A 21,756-nucleotide genomic window follows, 5' to 3' on the forward strand; every position below is an offset into this window, starting at 1 on the left:
GTCTAACCTCCCCTTAGTATGATCACAGTTGTTTCATTTTAATGTTTCAATGTCACTGAAGATGACACTAATTAATTACTGTGATCCAACCTTGCCGCACTGTCTTCTCCATACTTTATTAAAAGATATCATAGACAGCGAAAGACTTGATAATTAAAATCTATAATTTCTCAGTCATACTGTGTGAATTACTCACGTCAGAGGCTTTTTTTTTTAAACTAATCACATTCCCCTCGCTAAACAATAACAAGTAGCGAGAGAAGCTTTAATTTTGGTAAAAGCCAAAGCCTCTTTAAAAACAGGTAGCAGTTTAACTTTCATCCTGAGCTCTGTGCCTAGTATCTCTCTCGTCTGCCCCGTTACCGTGGAGACAAAGGGACCAATAACACTTTAGTGCTGGGATACGTGCATAAATAAATCACCAGGACCCCAAGTTATGACTAATTGATCAATGGAAATGAAGGAAAAGGATAAAAAGTGGAACTCACAGCAAATCCAAAGGCTGATGCGCTGTGTCTCATGAATGATACAGCTGTGGAGAGAGAGAGATAGGACATGAGATCACGAATCACAGTGTATGCAAATTGAGGCACAGAATATATTGATCATAAGTTGTCAGTTGGTGTATTTTCTTTACAGATCAAAGTAGAAGCACCTGTTATTTGTTGCTAACTATGGATCAATACCACTTTTTCATGCCTGATACAGATTCCTATAAAACAGCCTGGAGTATCTACCAATAGTGATATCACTCCTCTGTTTTGCTTTTCTTTTGGGGTCTCCTTTTATCTTAAATCAAGTCCACATAGGTCATATGATCACTACAGTGTGGCAGACATGTTCATTCCTCTCTCACAATCAGATTACATAATATACGCTGGCACATTTCTCTCTTCACAGCCTGGGGTAAGTGAAACATTTCTGTCATATATAGGTTTTTTGTACAGATTTTTATTTTTTTGCTGATGCCGGGTATTGTATCCAGAACTGCAACTAACAATTATTTTCATAATCGATGAATCTATCGATGAGTTTCTCGATTAATCGAGTATGTGTTTGAAAAACATAGATCAATGTTTCCCAAACCTTGAAATGACGATGTTCTCAAACGTCTTATTTGTCTACAAAACAATTTGTTTATCTTATAATGATTTCTTTGTCAAATGGAGCAAAGAAACCAGAAAGTATTCACATTTAAGAAAACAATAAAAGAAACACACACAAAAAAATGATTGATTATCAAAATGATTGACAATTAATTTAGCAATCGATTAATAATCGAATAATCATTGCAGCCCAAATTGTTTCAACATAGTGTTCAAAAACCCAAATGATATCTTATAAAAAAGATGATACTGCTTGTTTTCATACTGCTATGTTAATCAAAACATCTTTCGGCTAGTGGACAAAAGGGACATCCCTCAAGGCTCTGTGCTGGGCCCATTATTGTTCACTATTTACATAAATAATCTTGGACAGAATATTGTGAACTCAACTTTTCATTCTAAATGCAGACAAAACAAAATGTATGTTCTTTACCACTAAACTATGAGTGAAACAACCTTAGCTGACCTTATGGCTGTGCAAACAATAAAAACAACAATCGTTAAAACATAAATCAGAGGAAAATACGAGCTAAAATTAACAAAAAAAAAAAAAACACAACAAATAAATGCAAAAATAAAATAATAATTTGCATGTACAATAAAAAAAAAAAGTAACTGACAGGTTTGGACAGCTCTCACATGAAAAGGGTGGCTGTCAAAAAGCTCTATCGCCTAGAGAATAGCCAACAGCAATAGCTTTGTTAATCACAGTGTTCTGGCTAGAGTATAAAGCTGTAAGAGCTCAGACAAATAAGGTGGCGCTGTGCCATTGACACTTTTAAAAATAATAAAAAATTCAAAAACTGTCTGAAGTAAATTAGACTTAGAGTTGTCTGCTGTTTAGCACAGCACAAGTGAGTTTTACACAGTTTGTGTGTCGTCTGTATTGCTTAAAATAACAGTGAGGCTGATGACAGCAGTGAATTGAGGCATTCATGTAGGCAGTTAAACCACAACAATAAGGTAATTTGTGTTGTAATCACTAGACTTAACAGCATGAAGTTAGACAGACAGATCCAAAAAACAAAGACGTGTCTATCTATCTTTCTACGTTATCCTGAAAACAGAAAACATTTAATAAAAAAAGCCCCTGAGAGTTCCAGTGACCCTGTATGAAAGCATGAATGATTCATGAATGGGCTGACTCGTCCTTCTCTATTGTACATTTGCCGTTCTGCCCTCCTGTCCATTCTTGTTTCTCTCTCATCATCTTCCTCTGTTTGTCTCTCTCTTCCTCTACTCCCCTTGTGTTTTTTAGGACAGACTCTCGGGAGACACCATATCGGCAGTTAAATCACCATGGTAACAGGAGAATTGAGGGCAAGCTGAGACTTGATTTGGTAAGTAAGCAAACAGAGCTTTCATCATCTTCCGTCTTTGTCGGCTTCCCAGTCTTTTACTTGTCTTGTCCCTCTTCTGTCCAATTACTGCCTTTGACACATATCTCTTTCTCCCCGTCTTCTGCCACATTTCTGGGAAGTTTTTTGACATTTTGACTTTTGTGTCTTTTATTGATTCTGACTTCACTTCTCTGCACGACAGTGACAGAAACAGAGACAGTATGACACTACATTTTTCCAGACCGTTATCTAATTTACAGATAAGGCTTAGAGGGGCTGGATGTAAAATATGGACACCAGCAACCATCAGTATTAATGTAGACCAGGGGTCTGCAAACTGCAGCCCCTCTGCAGTGGCTCCTTGTAGCTTTGAAGAAAAAAAATGTTTATTTCCAAGTTTTTCACCCTTTTTGTAGAGATGAGGGTGACAAACTGTAGTTCTATGAATATAGTATGTATGTATGTTGGAATAGGTTTTTTGCTTCTCCAGATTAAATTTATTTGGGTGGAGAAGGGACACGAAAATGGCTCTTTTCATTCTAAAGATTGAGGCATTTTTGAGAGGGGTAGTGAGGCGCTTTAAGTTAATTAATTCACACATAGCTGCAGCTCAAGAAGAGAAGACAAGTCCCAGATAGATGCCTGACATGATGCTGGTTCAAGTCAGGCTCTGTGTGTAACACACGACTGCCCACACACAGACACATATGTTGTCTCCATGTCTCACTCTGAGACCGTCACCTTCCTCACACTCACTTTCTCTTGATTATCTTCTCTCTCACGTACAACCTCTCCCACACACAGACTCTCTGGGGGCCTCCAACCAATCTGGCCTTTCCAGAAATGGAGCCACACAAAAGAGTGTGTGCCTGCTGACTCCTGTGCACTTTTGTCATGATGTTTTTGCACAAATTTCCTGTAAATGTGTAAATGTGCTAAATGTGTAAATTTTTTTCTAAATCCCATCTCCACAGAGAGTTGTGTACATGTTACTATCATTTCCATTCATGATAAAATGAAGGTCTGTGTCAGTCTAGTCTTTTTTTCAAACCCTTAAGCCCTCTGTGATATCTTGTGATTTCATGCTATGGGGTTAACATCAGATTATGTGGAAGGTTGTGACCTTTGATAATTGGCTCATGGATGTAAAAGTCTAAAATGTGTGACAGTCTACATTCCAAAGAGAGCTCAAAGCAGAAACCTGCTCCCTGAGAAGCAGTGAACAGTCATGGGTTTAGCCTATAGTTGGCTTTCACACTATTTATCACAATTCCTCAGCTCCAACACCACCTTGGGCTTATTTTGTTGACCTTGTGTCTGCCTCAACATAATAGTGAAAAAGTACAAGATAATTTATACATGCCACACAAGAACTTTAGATTCAGGCAGGCGGCTGTGGCTCCCTGCAAATCAATGCCGTTCACAAAGACAGCAGATGCCATATGTAACACCAGTTTGCAACAAGAAAGTCAAACAAATCTGTGATCTATTTCACATCTTCAAGTTTTCATCCCCACATTTGAGTTGGTATAAAACAGTGGTTAATATTTTGCCGATGTCATGTGGCACTGCTCCCCCGTCTTTAAGCTCTGACACAGTGTTCTGAAACAGCTGTCGTCTTTTTGTCTTTAACCACTATGCCAAAGACGAGTGCTACTGCTAACCTCAACCAAATGTGTCAGTTCATGGCTTTTCAACACGTAGCACTGAATTCTGCTTTTGTCTATTCTATTCTATTCTATATTATTCTATTCTAGTCTAGTGTTCCCTACAGTCCGATCAATGTCCAGCCAACTCCGACATAGCTCACGTTCGGCTGTAGCATTGACTGTAACTTGGCAGCAGTTAAAAACTAATTAGCAGTGAGTTATGCCAGAAATAACGCCAATGCCAACAGCTAATACTAATTCTGTGTGTGTGTGTGTGTGTGTGTGTGTGTCTCTCTCTCTCTCTCTCTGGCTCCATTAATGTTCTTCTGGCATTGAGTATAACCAGAGGACAGATATATGGAGAAGGCAGCATAGTGTGGCTTACTTGAAGCACTTACTTACTTCTAGCTCTCGTTTGTACCTAAATTAGATCAGAAAATCAAAACCCTAACCTGTATCACTGCACATTTCTCAAGTGGATTATGAACTAATTTCATTATTTTGTGTTCAGAAAATGATGCAAGATGTTTATTCTTTTGGAAATGATCAACCACATTTAATAATTGACATGTCATACATTTTAATTGCTTTATCAAAATATTTTATTTATATTATATTACTTATAGTAGAACTAGTGCTTAGAATTCTGGGATATGGTCGGCCACAAAGGATCCACCAGCCAAGCTAACGCTGGCCACATATATCGGCCATATCGAAGGAGTCGACAAAGACCGTGTGAACAGCCTACGTTGTGCACTGTGATGCATTTTTACAGTATATGAAACGAGGATGCAGCCCACTATTTGGGTGTGTTCATAGCTGCACTTGGCTCGATCTGGCTCAAGATGGATGTTTAAAGCAGGTCTGAATGAGGTAATCGAGAAGAAGTAATTAAAGCACAAACACATGTAACACAAACGACCTAACTAACTAACTAACTAACTAACTAACTAACTAACTAACTGACTAACTAAAAGGTGTAGGTCTTTCGCAATATTTTTATTTTTTATTACCAGTTTTTGGGCCTGAGCACGAATGGAAGGGGCCGAGAAGGTTCCTGGTACAAATTTGTGTGAGGAATTTTGAATTTGGGGTCCATCTTGGCGATTTGCATGCTTCTTAAATTAACAAATTCGACTGAGCACGTTTATCATACCGACATTAAATAGTTTTTTTTATACATAACTCAGTTCCTTCCATAAAATAGTAGTGTCCTGTTCTGTCACTTACTTGCTTTATTTTGAAGCCTAAGTAACTTAATTATTCACTCAATTACTACATATTAGGGAAAGGGGATACTGCGTGCCATTTTAGCATAAAGAAATTAACCAATTAAAGAGCTTAGAACTACCTAATAACCTTTTTTTTGTAGTAAGAAAACTCAATATGACTCAATATTCTCAGTGACTACACCTGGTGAAAAAAAACCCCAAAACACCTGATATAAACTATATGTTACACCTTAAACGTTTAATCTCACCGAGTGTAGCTGTCAAAATATGCACTAGACTGGTGCTCGAGTTTTGAGTCCAGTAATCCAGACATTTTCCTTCTTTTCCATCATCCATCACATCACCTCTGCAGATGACTGTATGAAAATAGTCCATATCGAATTAGTGGAATCATTTGCAGCCCAACAGAAATGTAATTACGTCCTCCTGTTCCTCAAGGGCAAGAGCTCAACTCAGGGATGTGAAACTCAATTACATCACAAGGAGCAAAGGAATAAGGTGGCACAGACGAGGAAGCAAGGGGTAGGACGATGAGGAAAGAGGCAGACAGCGCAGCAGATGGACGACAGAGACGAAGAGGAGACCAAGACAGAGAGGCAGTGTGGGTGAGAGAGCAGCAGAAAGCAGTGGACTAAGATACACTCATGCTGCCAATCAGTGACTCTCTGAGCTTCTAATCTAATCGAGGGGACTCATCTGTGCTAGTGCTTGAAAAAAAAACTCCCAATGGACACATTTATTGAAGCTGAGGAAAACCACTTAACCAATGTGAGAGAGGGGATTCAAAGCGTTTGAAGTTAAGCTTCATACTGTTGTGTAGTTCATTATATCTCTGCACTGTGCGTCGATGGTAGATTTGCAGAGTGCAAAGATGAGAAGCCAGTCGTAAACAACGGCAGACAAGTATAAAGGCCAGAGAGGCGATTCAGACGAGAGGAAGTGAAGAGGTTGGACAATGGCGGGCATGTACGGGGGAACAGGCAGGGCAGAGAACGGGGAGGAATTATGCATCAGTAAACCTGGACCGCAAAATACACTGGACTTGTATGCAAATAGAGCAGCAAATGTCTCCCATTTAAAGATGGCAATCTCTTCAATCACACAAACACACATCAAGCATTGACAGAGTTTATCTTACCTGTGCTCAGTGTTACTGTCTGATAATCTAGCTGCATGAGCAATTAGTGTATGTGAGGTTAAAAAGATGCAGTGAATTGAGGACATTGATATGTCACTGACAGACATGGGAATGCTTATTTTTTAAGTAAACATCCTATGTGTATGTGTGTGTGTGTGTGTGTGTGTGTGTGTGTGTGTGTGTGTGTGTGTGTGTGTGTGTGTGTGTGTGTATGTGCCTTTTTAGAGCCACAAATGAATAAGGGAGCAAAACCCTTTAGGCTTTTTGTTTGAACTCCTTTCCCCTGTGAGGAGCTACTTGCAATTTGTGCACACACACACACTTAAATATCATAAAATAAAAGCAAAAAAAGCACAGGCTTTTACACTGAAATGGAGATCCGAGCACACCCACACAACCTTTGCCTCCTCAGCAGACACATCCGACATGGCTGCTGCCACTTGCTCAGCTGCAAAATACTGTATTTAATAATTCAGGACCTACTGCTCAGTTCGGCTCAGCTCTGCACTGCGCCTCGCAGTCTGGCTGAGTTCACCCTGCAGAAAAACCCAACTGGGGTTCTTCCTCTCTCCTTCTCTTCCTCTCCTCTCCCCCTCCCTTCTCTCGTGCCACCTTCCTTTTAACATCCCTCCTTTTTGCTGTCCGCCTTTCCGAGTTCCTACTTCTCCCTTGTGACTAAACCTCTCCGTCCCCTCTGTCCCTACCTGAGAAATCATTGCATTTGTTCCTCCCTGCCCTTGTTTTCTCTCTCTCTCTCTCTCTTCTTTGGCGCAGTTATCATCTACATCCTCCCATTTATCTCCCTCCTCCATGCCACTTCTGTTCTACTGTTAATAATCCTTCCACACCCCTCCTTTCCTTGCTCTCATTGCTCTTTCCTGCCACTCCCCTTTTTTCCATCCCTTTCATTTTGCTCCTTTATTTGCCTCCCTCAGCTACCAACTCCTTCAACCCCTTTTCCACCCAACAGCAGTTGTTGCAAAGGTGGAGAGAAGGAGATGCCGTCTGCAAGTAATTTAAGACCGCAGACTCACCGGGGTCCACGAGGAGACTAAAATTGGACGATTAATGCATCCTACACACCTGCAGGTTTTAAACACACCAACATTTCTGGAAACTTTAATTGAAGTTCAAGGACTTTTCTAAAACAATCTCATTTCCATGTTTACAAGAGACTCATTGCTTGTGTTCAGTGAAGTGATAAGTAACACGCACATACACAGGGTCCATTAATAGTCACAGGTCCGAACGCGACGCTTAACAATTAAGCACGATTTACAGTTCGGCAAAACCCAGCAGAGTCGTAAAAACGGGTTATATTGATATCAGCGACATTTGTCTAATGTCCTCACAGCTGTGATGCAGTTAACTTAGAGACATCTTGGGGTACCCAACGTGACACTGTTATGAGGGAGGTCATTAGTGATATATCGTCAAGGTCCACTATTATTGTGGTCCGCTGCATCACGGCGACAGTCTGAGAGCTGTAATTTAATTGCTTTTTATTTACGGCGGACGGATGGCGTGAGGGTCTGAAACGTGTTTAATGTGCAATATGTGAGTGATTTTCTATTCTGCCAAATGTCTTTTCCTGCTAGGGGGCAGGCAATCGCGGTGGTTGGTTGTACTGTAACTGCATTTACGGGACATGTGGTCATGACAGGGCCAATGTTGCTTTACAAGGCCGGGGGACAGAAATTAAGTTTTGAGGCTGAATTCACAACCTCAACGCTACACTATCTATGTGTCTATCCATCCATCCATCTGGTTAATGCAGTGACTAGGTGGCAATAGCAAAGGATATATACAGTAGCTCCTTTAGGGAGGTAACAAAAGTGATTTCTGATTATTTTCTGGTCTCTGCAGATTAAAGCAGGAGCAAAGAAAGTCCACATGCTCTGTAGAGAAGGAGTATATACATTATATTCCATCTGTTAAGCATAATGTATATAACAAATTATTAAGCATAAACCTATGATACTCTTCAGCCTGCCTGTGCACTGGATGCTAAAATCAAATTATCATTTTCCTAATTATAATATAACATAAACAACATCTCATTGAACCCCCGTGGATATTGCTCTACTTTATTCTAATTAACTGTGCAGTTAGGGTTTCAGTTACATCCAGGACTCAGGGCTAACAAGCTGCTGCAATTTTCTTTCTGTGTGTGTGGGAGTCATTCAGTAAAAAAAAAAAAAAAAAAAACCCAGATCTAAGATAAAAAGCTGAAACTGAGACTAGTCTGACATTTCAAATGACATTTCAACTCTTTACAGCTACAACAAAGGCGCTCATTATGAATGAGTTGAACTGAACTTGGTGAAATAAAATCTCACCAGTAAGTAACTATTTATTCCAGTTGACTATGATTTTTGTATGACTTTGATTCATGTATGTATATATATATATATATATATATACACACACACATACACACACACATATACATATACATATATATATAAAATTATTAAAATAGCCCCAGGCATTTCCAGCTGACATCAGTAGACAGGCATACAGGGCACACTGTAACAGTCCAAACTGTGAAGTGTACTACTATGCCTGTGTAAGCAGTAAAGCCTGTAGGCGTCGATATGTTAACTAAACTAATGGCGCATTTCCACCAGCTCTACTCGCCTCGCCACGGCACGGTTTAAGTAGTGTTTCCACTAGCCTAATACCTGGTACCAGGTACTATTTCTAGTCGTGCCGAGGTGAGGTGAGGCGAGGCGAGTAGAGCCGGTGGAAATGCACCATTAGTTGAGTGGTTCTCATGCCACGGACTGACACATATATTGAACTCCTGATTATTTCTTCCTCCTCAAATCAGTTGTGGCACCTTAGGTTCCCTGTGGCTTCTATTTTGTTGATGTTTTGTTAATTTGATGCGTAACAAGCTTATGTTAACAAAAGAAAAGTACTTTGGAAACACATGAGCATTTCACAGGACCATTCACTCTCACATTCACAACTTTGGATAATTCTCTTCCAGTTTGACCCAGATTAAATTAAACCAGCAACCTCTTTGCTGTGAGGCACCAGTGCTAACCACAACAACACCGTGCAGCCCTACAACAAAAATGCCATTGATTAAATGTAAGTCACACACAAACTAAGGAAAGTGACTTTTACTTTACTTGCAGTTCTGGCTAAGAATGTTCAAAGATACAGTCTCACACCTAAATGCACTTGTTAAAGCCCAAACCTTTTCCAACACTGAGCAAGTTCCCAACTGGCAAAATTACCACTTTTTTTTTACCTAGTATTTTTGTTAACAGCAAACATTATATGCCAGAGAACCTCTTGGGGAAAGAATTGCTGACAACAAGCAACATATTAAAAACAAGATAGGAACAAGATGAGTAGCAACTACGTTTGAGCCACATATTTTACAGTAGGTTAGTCTGTTGTTTGTCAGGCTTTCTTCTTACACTTCCCCAGACAAGACAAGAGCTTCACGGGTTCTGCGAGTGCTTCCTCTGAGTCCACCAGTGCTCCAGCTGGCAGGAGCATACATAACCGCCCCACTGTTTACTGTTTACCAAACTAATTGACTTGCTTTGAGATGTTTCAAGACCAGTGGGCCACGGCAGGAATACAGAGGGCGATAATTAGCAAAGCAATCACAAACAAAACAGCAGCTGTGGTTAAAGGTAGAGCATGCAGCATTTTCTACAAAGTATCTACAAAGATGCTGCCCTCTGCTGGTATTTACCGTTTTATTTACTTATTTTTCTGGGCGGCAACAGATGGCCAGTGTGTTGCATAACCTCCACCCAATAACAGCTCGACTCAGTTTGGGGGCTGGCACGTTGTCATAGCACGGCTGCGCGAAACTGTTGTGACCACACCAGCTAATACAAAGTGAAAAATCAACTTTATTTATTTATATTTTTACAATAAAATGTAACTTGCGGGCAGGCATTAATAACAATGTAGAAAGAAGGTATTTTTCTTGTCCAAAGTCGCTTAAAACATTTGTTCACTTGACGGATGCTCGACTGAAACATAGACTTCTTGTTCCCACCCACTGGCCTTAAACCTAGCCGAGGGGTTAACTCCTCATTAACTCTTGTTTTCTAGAACCAAAGGTGCAGTTACACTTCGGCAAACATGTGAAACTACAAAACACGCTACTCTTTATAATGCATATAATGCTGTATATCATTGACTCAGTGAGTGGGTGTATTCTTACACATTCACTCACAACTGACTGAAAGTCTACCTAATCCGAGAAACACACGGGTCGCCTCAGTTCAGTTCGTTCGACCCAAATGGCTCATTAATTTAAATGAATTGTTCATGAAGGACCTTTCAAAACATTCACACAAAAACTATTCATGATTCAGCTTTAATTACTATAGTTTATGTACTTTACTGAACAGCAACATAAAACACCCACTCTACACTGTGGCTTTTTTGTTAGTAAATTCTGTGTGCAGGTCTTAGTAACCATGGCCTTGAGGAGATGCTGATTCTGACATAACTCAGATGAGGATTCGGCATGCCGAGAAGTCGAGAATGAAGTAATGGAACATGGGAGCTAAGAAGAGTAATACAGTGACAGAGTGATATGTGTGGGTGTCTTTTTTGCACATATACTGTATATATATATATATATATATATATATATATATGTATATATATATATATATATGTATATATATATATCTTAGGGGTGTATAAAAGATACTGAAATATACTGTATTTATTCTTTGAACCACTGTATCAATATGCAAATAGTCTTCACAGTGGTTTTGTGTTGTATATAAGCCCCAACCACTAGTTGTCAGCAGACTTTCAGACTCTCTTCTACTTGCAATTTTTACAATGAGAGTTTTTCTTAAAATGCACAATATTAAGATTTATTTATACTTTATTAATCCCCTTAGGGAAATTGTTTCTCTGCATTTGACCCATCCTAGAATTAGGAGCAGTGGGCTGCCACACTGAGAAGCGCCCGGGGAGCAATGGGGGTTGGGTACCTTGCTCAGGGGTACCCCAGCCCTTTTGACCTGGTGGGGACCTGAACCGGCAACCTTCCGGTTACAAGCCAAGTTCCCTTTCCACTTGGCCACAGGCTGCCATGAAGTGACCTTTAACCTGCACATGTATTTACACATGACATGTGACTCTGCATGACTGCGTGTTGAGTATAAACAGTGAAGGGAGACAGGTCTTTCCTTTATGCTAATTGAGAGTGTCATTTCTAACCAAATTCACTGTGCAACCACAGGTGAATAATGAGCTCTCTGGAGACGGTTCTGCATAAACAGATACAGACACATACAAGCCCGACACACTTACACAAGAACACACTTAATTGGGATGGAGGAGGAGGATCCAACAGCTTTTAACTAAAATCTACTGATGTGGTGAAAACATACAAGAACCAAACTTAATTTCTGGTATTTGCCAGAAACACAAATCTGTCCTGGTAGAAATTTCAGCCATTAAACCATTAACTGACAGTTACAAAACACTGAGACACACCAGCATTAAAAGGTTTAATGAACTGACCTACTGGGCACAGGTCCAGTGGACAAAGGGGACATTTTGCAAAATGACTACAGAGAAGCAACAGCAGGAAGACACAAAAACTACAATAAACAACTATGCGACAACTATAAAGCGACATAAAACCAAAACCCCTGGGTCACATTGTCATTATATATCTATGCTAATCTAATAAATATCATTCAACCCTGTGACTTCTGGTAATAATGCGCCATTTTATGGTCTTGTTTATTTTCCTCAGACTTCCATGTCCCCGCTGCTTTCTAATTATGATGTTGTGCAACATAAACGAACCCGCTGCTAATTGGTGAAATCTGTCACAATCACGGCAGCTCATGAACCACAGCGTCTACCTTTCCTGCGGCCTACTTGAATCCTTCCAGATGACTTAGAAGGAGGCTGTTTGTTGAGAGGACAAGAAAACACTTTTAGTGGATCTCTCACAAGACTGTGGTAAATCTGAATTAAATGCTTTTTGGATTTATTTCCAATCAGCGGCGTTACAGAGGTTATGCATTTGGCAAGCAATGACATTTCATTAATATCATGAACCACAGAGAGTCAGCTGATGAAGGCACAAACCAGTCCACAGGGCAAAACACTCCTGGTCTTCACTGATTTTGTGTGTCCTATCATGGTGCAAGACATAAGAGAGAAATTTATCTCATTCCTCATATGGTTATTAGCCAACAAAAAAACAAAACAGGCAGCCCTTGTACAGCCTGTGAAAAAACTTTCCACATGTCAAGACTTTACTTTAAACAGTCAGAGTGCCAGGTAATGATATGTGTTACTACTTTAACAAAACAAATAGTGCAAACATAAAATGACCACACAGAGTTCTTCAAAAAAATATTTTATATTTTATTTCTGACAGCAGAGCGGGTTATTTCCCCTCCGGCTGTGTCAAGTGTGCTGGTTCACTTCAGTGACATAATGGGTGACATGGGTCTGCTGTCAGCCGTTAGAACTGACATGGTCACCTCGAGCCCTCTGAGCTCATATTTAGTTGTCATCTTTCCGACATTTTACCATTTGGCACATCGAACCTACTGTAAACTGTCACTCACACAGTCAAAGTCCAAAAGCAATGAATGGATACCATAGACAAGTGTTTTTTTTCCCCGTAGTCACAGTATTTTGGCTTTGCTTTCAGTGCTGGTCATGCTGACTTTCACTAAGTCATGTAATCTATGAGTCACTGGTGTAATAGATAGTGTTACTATATTGTATTAATCACTCATATATAGTATAGTTTGCACAACAAAAGACGGACACACTGTAAATATACAATATAAAAGGAGCTCTGTTATATCTATGAACAGTAGGACATTAACATTTGTTGGGCATCAACTGCTTTTTAGTATTTGTTATTATACATGCTGTAACAACCATCTGTTGTGTTCATTTACCAGAGATGAAAAACAAACAAAAAAGTCAAAGGGAGGAATACATGTGGAGGAAAAAAGGCAGCAATGAGGGACTAGCATTCATCTAAAAACACATATTTGTGTTCCAGTTTTGCAGCAGTCCCTCCTGCTATTACAAAAACACACAACTGATATATATTTAAGGAGAAAGACTCCTATTTACACAAAGATGGTTAAGGACTACTTCTACTACTGTAACTACTGCTGTGATGTTCGCGAGAACTTGACCCTTTGTCTGACCCTTTTTCACAAGAAAAACCAACACCTCACGGAGAAAAAATCAGAGTTGACTCTGATATCATTTCCTGAATGAATAAGGCGGTTGCTACAGTGTGTGCTTTCAGGGAAAACTGCTGGACAAGCAGATGGATGAGGACAAGTGACAGCTTAAAATTCATCCGAGGTCATCTTACTGGATCTTTGAGGTGAGCCTGGAGGTCGACAACATGGAACAATCCCTCGCTAATGTGGTTCACAACCAGCTGTTTGCCTTCTTGTACAACACACACAGAACGTGATCCGGTCAGTTTCATAACCATGATTTGAAAAGAGTCACACACATAGTTATGACTTTGATTAAATAAAAGATCTTGAATCATTGTTACAAAAGACGACTGTGACCTATCGTGTTATTACGCACAGACGCACAAGAGCACTCACACACAAGTACGCTTGTTTTGTGTTTTTTTTTTTTTTTTTTTTTACATAAAGGGTTGGCTGAAACTAGGGCAGAAACAGTTATTCGATTATTACTATTTTGATAATCAGTTTGAGTGCTTCACTTATTAAAAAGTTATCCGACAGGACCAAATGTCAGTGGTGGACACGTAACCAAAAAGATATTTCTCAACTCAGGGGAAACTGAGGTTAAGAAGCACGATTTTTCAAAAATACTATCCCTATTCTAGTGATACAAAGCTAAATGCAAATCGGTGAAGTATTCCTTTAAGGTTCGGGATTCAGGCTGTGGTGTCCAAATGAATGGAAGAATAGCTGCTAATGAAACAAGCACAGAGGTTACATGAAACATCAAATATAATTTGACGTGTGCTGCTGGGTTCATTTGGAACAGGTAAACGTCACTCATGTCACACTCAGAACTGCATCTTTGTTGTGAAATTGCTGCTTGTGCGCGGCATCAGACGACCACACTCCCACTGTCTTTCATACTGCTTATTTTGCTCATCTACAGCTGACCGGGTTCAGAGCAGAGGAGGGTTTGTTTGTTTTTATCCTAACCTTGCATGAGTGGGTGCTTGGTTTGTGTCTGCTCAGTCCTCACAGGAGGATACTGTGATTCAGTGGTGGAGAAAAGAATATATCCCAGAGTTGACAAAAGTAATGGAGAACTGTGTTTTCTGGTAGTGCAGAGAGCATTTTGGGTTTTCTTCTCCACCCTTTCAAGTGGCTTCACAAGCACGGGAATGGCTACATACGCTTTCGGACAGAAAGCGTAAGTTTGAAATATGTGAAATTCAAACAAGCTAAAAGGTGAAGGTCAAAGTGAAGGTCAGGCTGATTCGACTGAAGGTCGGGCTGCAGCTGTTTCTTCTCCCCTCAGAAGAGAGGCATGTTGTAATGAGAAAGTAGTGATCGGATCGATACCTGGGATGAACCGAGTTAGCGTCAAACCTGAGCGGACTGTCCATTTATTGAGCCACCGAGTGGCCACGGGAGTGAACCATTGTCTGGTTAAACACAAGTACAGATAAAAATATCAGAATGTGAATTCCAAGTAAAATGAAACGATATTAATTACAACAGAAATAACAACTACCACACTCTGATCTCTATAAGCATAGAAACGCTGACCATAGTTCTACATCCATTCATCTGGTCCAGTTACTCCAAGGAGGAGAAAGATGAATGTCCAGTTTCTTTTCATCCTCATTTTCTCTTTGCCATTTTAAAGCCTTTCACGCCTCCTCCTCTTCTTCTCCCCCTCACTGTCTGCTGCCACTCATTTCTCTTCTTGTTCTCCACTTGACTCCACTGACTGGCCTTTCCCTCGCCCTCCCTCTGTTTCCCCTCCATCTCTTTCTTTGTACAGTCTCTTTTAATAGAACCATGACAGGTGTAACCCCGTGTGTGAGCACACAGAGACAGAAACTGCAACGCTCACATCGGTTTTCACCTCTCTTCTGTCCAAAAGGGAGGATGGAAGCAGTGGATATTACCCCTGTGGAATTAAGACACACGACTTAGGGCCTTTCCCAATTCAATTTAGGTGTTTCATCAGCTCACGGATACAAGGCTCTGTAAAACATTCACACGTTGAGGTGGAAAATTAGGCTTTCCCAGTCGCTTTTCCCTAAGGCAACCCTGGCCAAAATATAATCTGTCCCAAAGTTACACATTGCAGTAGGAGTAACACAGGCCCTCTTGGTAATGGATCAATTGCAAGCATCGGTTTACCATTGATCACAGACAAACTAGCTGTCGGCTGCTCGGGGAGTTACAATGCCTGGTCTTTTGTGTTCCCTCAGTGCATGAGGAAAGAAAACATTCTTAGATCATCACAAAATTTCTTAAAAACAGCAGAGTGCGGATATGATGTTGAAAGTGTATTTGTCACGATGCAGTACATGCAATATCTCTAGGTTTCTTTTGTTATGCATTAAATATGAACTCCACTGATTTTCTCACAGCGAGGCCACTCAAACATTGGAGCTGTGTCGAGTTTGAGAAAATAATATTGATGATATGAGCTTAAAATGAGCAAATGTACAACTATTTAACTTTGTTTTTGCCCTTTAAAAAGGAGCTACGTACTGTACATCTACATATACACATACAACTGTAACTATGACTGTCCCACAGTATGTTTTGTTTTTATCAAACCTATATGGTTAATTTTCACGTCTCAGCAACAGGCAGATAGTGAAGACAAACGTGCGTCTGCTCCAAGCAGCAGCAGCAGCAGATAATTATCACACGTTGGGAGAAGAGAGAAGCGACAATGACAGACTGCAAAGACATTACGTGCCTTAAATATCCACTGACAACATATAAGAGAGAGAGGCCTTGGTGAAAGCTATTTACTAAAATGAAATATCTGTTTACAAATTCCTTTCTTTCTTTCAGCAGATGCATCTCTGGTTGAGATGATTTTAATGTTTCCTTCATTTCTGATGATAAATCTCTGATGTCATTTTATGACTTACTAAAATAGATTTCTTACATAATGGGCCATTAAGTCTCAAAATGTTCACATGCCATGAAAAGAAATTTCTCTAGATATTGTTGACAATTCCCCACTTTCTCTTAACTTGTATAATAGCTTCACTTTGATTAATCACCAAAGAAACCAGAACATATTCACGTTTAAGAAGATATCCTTATAACTAATGAAATTCCCATGTGCATCATCTTGGTCATAGAGTGCATTCCTATTATGTTAAATAAAGCTGGTTACCATTTGTTAAATTTGACTTTTGGCATGCTAATATTAGCATTAGTTCAAAGAACAATTGTCTCTAAGTGAAACCACTGGAATAGCTCTGGACTGCAATTGTTGCGAACAGGAATTCTGCGGAGACGGAAGCATTTGAAAGACGTTGACGTGCACAGGACTTGGAGCATCTAATGAACAGCACAATTAAAGTTGATCATAAGAAGCACATTTTATAAAGCTGGGCAGCTTTCAGGAGCAGTGGTGCTCCATCACGGCAAGCAAGGCAAGCAGTGTGTAACCCATTAAAGCTAAAAATAGACAATTACACAATCCCTACGTGGAAGCAGTATCCCTCCACACAAATACAACAGCATTCCATCCAGTATTAGACCTGATATTGGCTGTTTGCATGCACTGGATGATTTGTGGATTCTCATTTACAGGCTGCACAAAATGGTAAAAAAAAATAAATTCATATTGTGATTATTTTTGACAGATAATGCGATTGTGGTATGATTCATAACTGGTGTGACAAATAACTTTTGCAAATTGACTGTCATTTTCCAAAAAACAAAGTGCAAGTAGAGCTGAAACGATTAATCGATTATTAATCGATTACTAAATTAATCGACAACTATTTTTGATAATCAGTTAATTGGCTTGAAGATTTCCAATTGTTTAAGCTTCTTAAATGTGAATATTTTCTTCATTTCTTTGCTCTGGATAACAAAGAAATCATTAAAAGTTAATCATTTTGGTTTGTGGACAAAAACAAGACATTTGAGAACATCATCATTTCCAGGTTGGATGAACACCGATCAACTTTTAGGTTTTCTGTTATTTTATGGACCAAACAATGAATCGATTAATCAAGACAACGATCGACAGATTAATCGATTATGAAAATAATCGTTAGTTGTGCAAGTCTGTCAACAAACATATTTTCTCACCTAAATAACAATCTTTTTAGTTGTTGTCATAATGCTGTCTTATCACAAAGTATTTTACTGTCTTTCCTTGTGGACATTACACTTAATTGTGCAGCCGTATGTTCGAGTTTGATTGACAAACAGAAGGAAGGAGCAGCAATGGTTCGGACATTTACTGTAGCTCTGCTTCCCAATGTATAAATCACTGTAAAACATCGTTAAGGAGCAAAATAAAGGCCATCTCTGCCTCTGCCGTCTGTTTACTCACACCTCATTGTGATCTCAAGACCTTGCCGGAGAAAAGGTAAAAGACATCAAACACAAGTGTGTGTCTAACAAGGAAATAAATCTTAACACATATGCACACACACATTCGCAGGCACTCAGGCACAGAGGAACTCTTCTGACGCTCGTCTCTGATCACACCTCACCATCTCACTTCTGTGTCTCATCAGTGCAGAGTAAAAATAGTCAAGTGGTGCTGACTGATAAAAGATGCCGTGAGGCTGCAAGCCTGGATACACCGTGCTATATGAAAATGCCTAAACATGAGTCATAACAAATGAGTTTGTGTCATAACAAGGTAAAAAAAAAATGTTATTTGCCTTCTCTTTACCTTTATTCATTTTTAATTGAGTACGTACATCCTTCATACCTTGCTTTAACAAATAAAGCTTCTCTTATCCTGCACCAGCCCTGCAGTGTAATCAAAACACTATTTTTTTTCCCGTAGAAGATCAATAGTGTAGCATTACCGCACTGAGGTGCAATGACCTTACCGGCTTCATTTTTTTAAAGCTATAGCAGGCTACTTTGCCCGATGGCAGCGCCATTTATTAGCTACAATAGCCACATGTATACCATAATATTCCCTCCACCGACTCATTTCAAATAAAAATGCCCCATGAGGGTAAAACATTGAGGAAAAAGATGTAAACAAATGTAAAATAAAGGAATGTGCAAAGGCTAAATTTGTACACAGACGCCAAAAGAGGAAATTAATTACATTGTTTTTGGAAAGATCATAGTATTCTGTTTGGATCAAAGTCGTTTAAATCTATGACGGACCTCAGCGTGGGCTCCTGCAAATTCCCTTTGGCTATTTAACTAGGTCAAAACCAGGAGGCACATCATGCACACATATTTTGGTTTCATTTATTCTTTTACTAATTTTGACACAAGCTAAAAACTTCAAAGACATGCACAAACACGGAGGACAGCAGTGACTCTGTGTGAAACTCCCGCTGTCTCGCATTTAGACGACCCACACGTGCCCCTACGTGTGTCCAATTAAGCGTTCATAATTTATCAACTTCAATCACGAGACTGAAGCTGTGTAACAAGCCCTGTATGACCACATGGTATCCATGAAATACCGTTAGGTCTTTTTTTTTTTGGCCCCACACCAGGTGTGTGCACACATACACACGTTCAAAGGTGTTTGATTTTTTTCACTTTGACAGATGCAACCCAGCGTCATTCTCACACCACTTGACTTGCACCGGGGAATTTCTCTTTTAATAAAGAGAAACTTGTAATCATGCATCACATATAACATCTATTATGGACGTGACAGTGGGCTTGATCTTTGAATGAAGGAGGCTATTGTGGGACTGAGTGATATTTGACTTCCTATGATATTACCAGTTGAAACACAATGTTGGTTGTTGTTCATGTGCTTATATCTTATCATTTAAGATATAATCACAAACAAAATCATGCTAACGTACATACAATTACAGAATAACATCCATAAAACATCCATTGTTTTTATTTCACAAAAAGCTTCTCTGCAGCTTTGTTCACGCTCATCCAAAATGAAACGTGTTTATCCCCAAACTAAGCGATGTAAATGTGTGCACACGTCATGTACTAAATAAGAACAGGAACGACCAACAGCCTTAATGAGAAAGAAGAAAAATGGTTGCTCTTGTTAAAGGGAACATTAAGACTGTGATTTATAACTCTGACATTATTCTCTGCCTTATACAGATTTCACACACACACACACACACACACACACACAGACTTGAATCACTACTGAATAAAATTACACAAGCTGGATGCACTGTTGTACTTGAATGACAAATAATTACATCCAAAACCCTCCAAGCTCACATTTTCCCTCTTTGTATCTTCAACTTGCGTCATTTGCACACCTATACCAGAGATATATGCATGCATGCCTGTGTTTCATGTGTCTGCGCGCGTGATTCGTCTGTGTCCTCCCGCTTCGGGGAGGAAGCGGGTAAATGAGACTGAAGCATCTGGTGTGAGAAAGCCGCAGACAAACCTCACTGCTGCTCTCAGGGACGCGTCAGAGAATGTGTTTACTGTGACAGTTTGGTACTTCCACAGAAAAACCATGGCTTTACAATGCAGTATCACTGCATGATCACTTGTAATATACTGTATATGCTGTATGTGTATTAGGGGTGGATCAAAATATCGATTTGTTGATATATCGCCGTCTGTTGATTTGCAATACTATTATCAGGGCAAATATCGACATTTTAATGAACAAATTAAGGCGATCTAGAGTGAACAGCTATTCACTGGGCATCACTACTTCCTGTCTTCTCACAGTGGTGCTGCTCAAATGAATGAGGGAAACTTGGGTGGAAGTTACCTGGCCGAAGAAGAAGGAGTGGATAATCCATGTTTAATACATAGACTTTATGCACTTTGTTCTCCATGTTGTGGATAAACAGAGAAATCCTGCACTTTTAAACTTTTACAGACGTTTTCTTTCCTTCAGTTAGACAGACATCGTGACGCATCGCTATGTGATTGTCTTGCAATATATCGATTATCACAGAAACTGACAATATGAGTCATTGATGATCGGGTTACATCTGTGGTCAAATATTACCTCAGTCTGCAGTGAATTTTGTGGACTCCTTCATGGGTTCATGAACTTCATGGGTTCATGCTGAAGTAATAAATACATTGTCTAGTCATATGCAAATATTTTGCAGAGAAGTGACACCAAACACTGTCATTGTAAACGCTTTATCATGCTGTAAACAAAGAAATAGCCAGAAAAGCCCTTGGGATTAAACATCATCAAACTACATATGAGGAGGAGCAACAGTAAATGTGGTTCAGAAAGGTAACTCACACATTGGACTGTCTTAATTCATCTTCCGTCTGGTTATATAAGTTAATCAAATTCTATAGAGTGACGTTGCTGCTGTTTATGTTTTTATGAATGTTCTCTGTTGTCACAAAGCACTCACTAAGAATTCACTGATAATGTGGCTCTGACTGAACCCCATATGTCACGATAATGGACTTTACGTTGTTCACATTTACAGTTTGTTTTTCCCCCCCATATAAAATAACCACTATTAAACTTTGCTTATTTATTACAGTTGGGGGGTCACAGAGAGCATAAACTACACTCAGCAGCTAACACAGAAGTAACTCCCACTCTGTCCCTGAGAAGTCACCCTTGTCCCCATTCTGCCAACAGTGACATGTGACACAGTGTGGCTTCATGCTGCCGAGGCAACTCAATACCCACACACACACACACACACACACACACTAGTTGCCATTTGTTAAATAATTGCTGGTAAATGGCAAATACAGTCTCAGCACATGCCAACAAATTGAGGGTTTTCTCAGCCGGTAATGTCCTCCTCACCACACAATTCTTGCACATGCAGGTGAAGAATGGGATGTTTAAGCAGCTGGTGCGTGACCCAGTTCAGCTTAACTACACAACATTGTCTTCCATTGTTTCAGTGTAAAGCCTCCAGTTATCCTAACTATCTCAGGAATGATGAGATGCACCCTAAGCACTGAGCAGGTACTGTATGTATAGTTCAATTTAAGATCGCATTCTAAAGCATTATCTGTGATTTGATTCAGCGTGTTCACAATTTGTGTGTTTGTGTGTGTGCAATTCAGGTTTGGAAAGTAGAGATTCAGAGCAAATTGTTGACTGCAGTTTCATATGTTATCTGATAATAGTCATTGTCATTGTGAAGACACATCCTCTAACAAAATACTG

At 39.7% G+C, this 21,756-nt stretch overlaps 1 protein-coding gene across 2 annotated transcripts in view; it reads right to left on the bottom strand.

Annotated features, from left to right (window-relative positions):
- LOC131455300 (transmembrane protein 163a-like) overlaps positions 1-21,756 on the bottom strand; it is a 60,916-nt gene that overhangs the window by 16,889 nt on the left and 22,271 nt on the right. For both annotated transcript variants that reach the window (XM_058622850.1, XM_058622849.1), the window contains one exon: positions 489-532. In XM_058622850.1, coding sequence (XP_058478833.1) covers positions 489-532 — 44 coding nt within the window. The remainder of the gene's footprint in view (positions 1-488; positions 533-21,756) is intronic.

The sequence above is a fragment of the Solea solea genome, chromosome 2, assembly GCF_958295425.1.
Source record: "Solea solea chromosome 2, fSolSol10.1, whole genome shotgun sequence".
NCBI lineage: Eukaryota > Metazoa > Chordata > Actinopteri > Pleuronectiformes > Soleidae > Solea > Solea solea.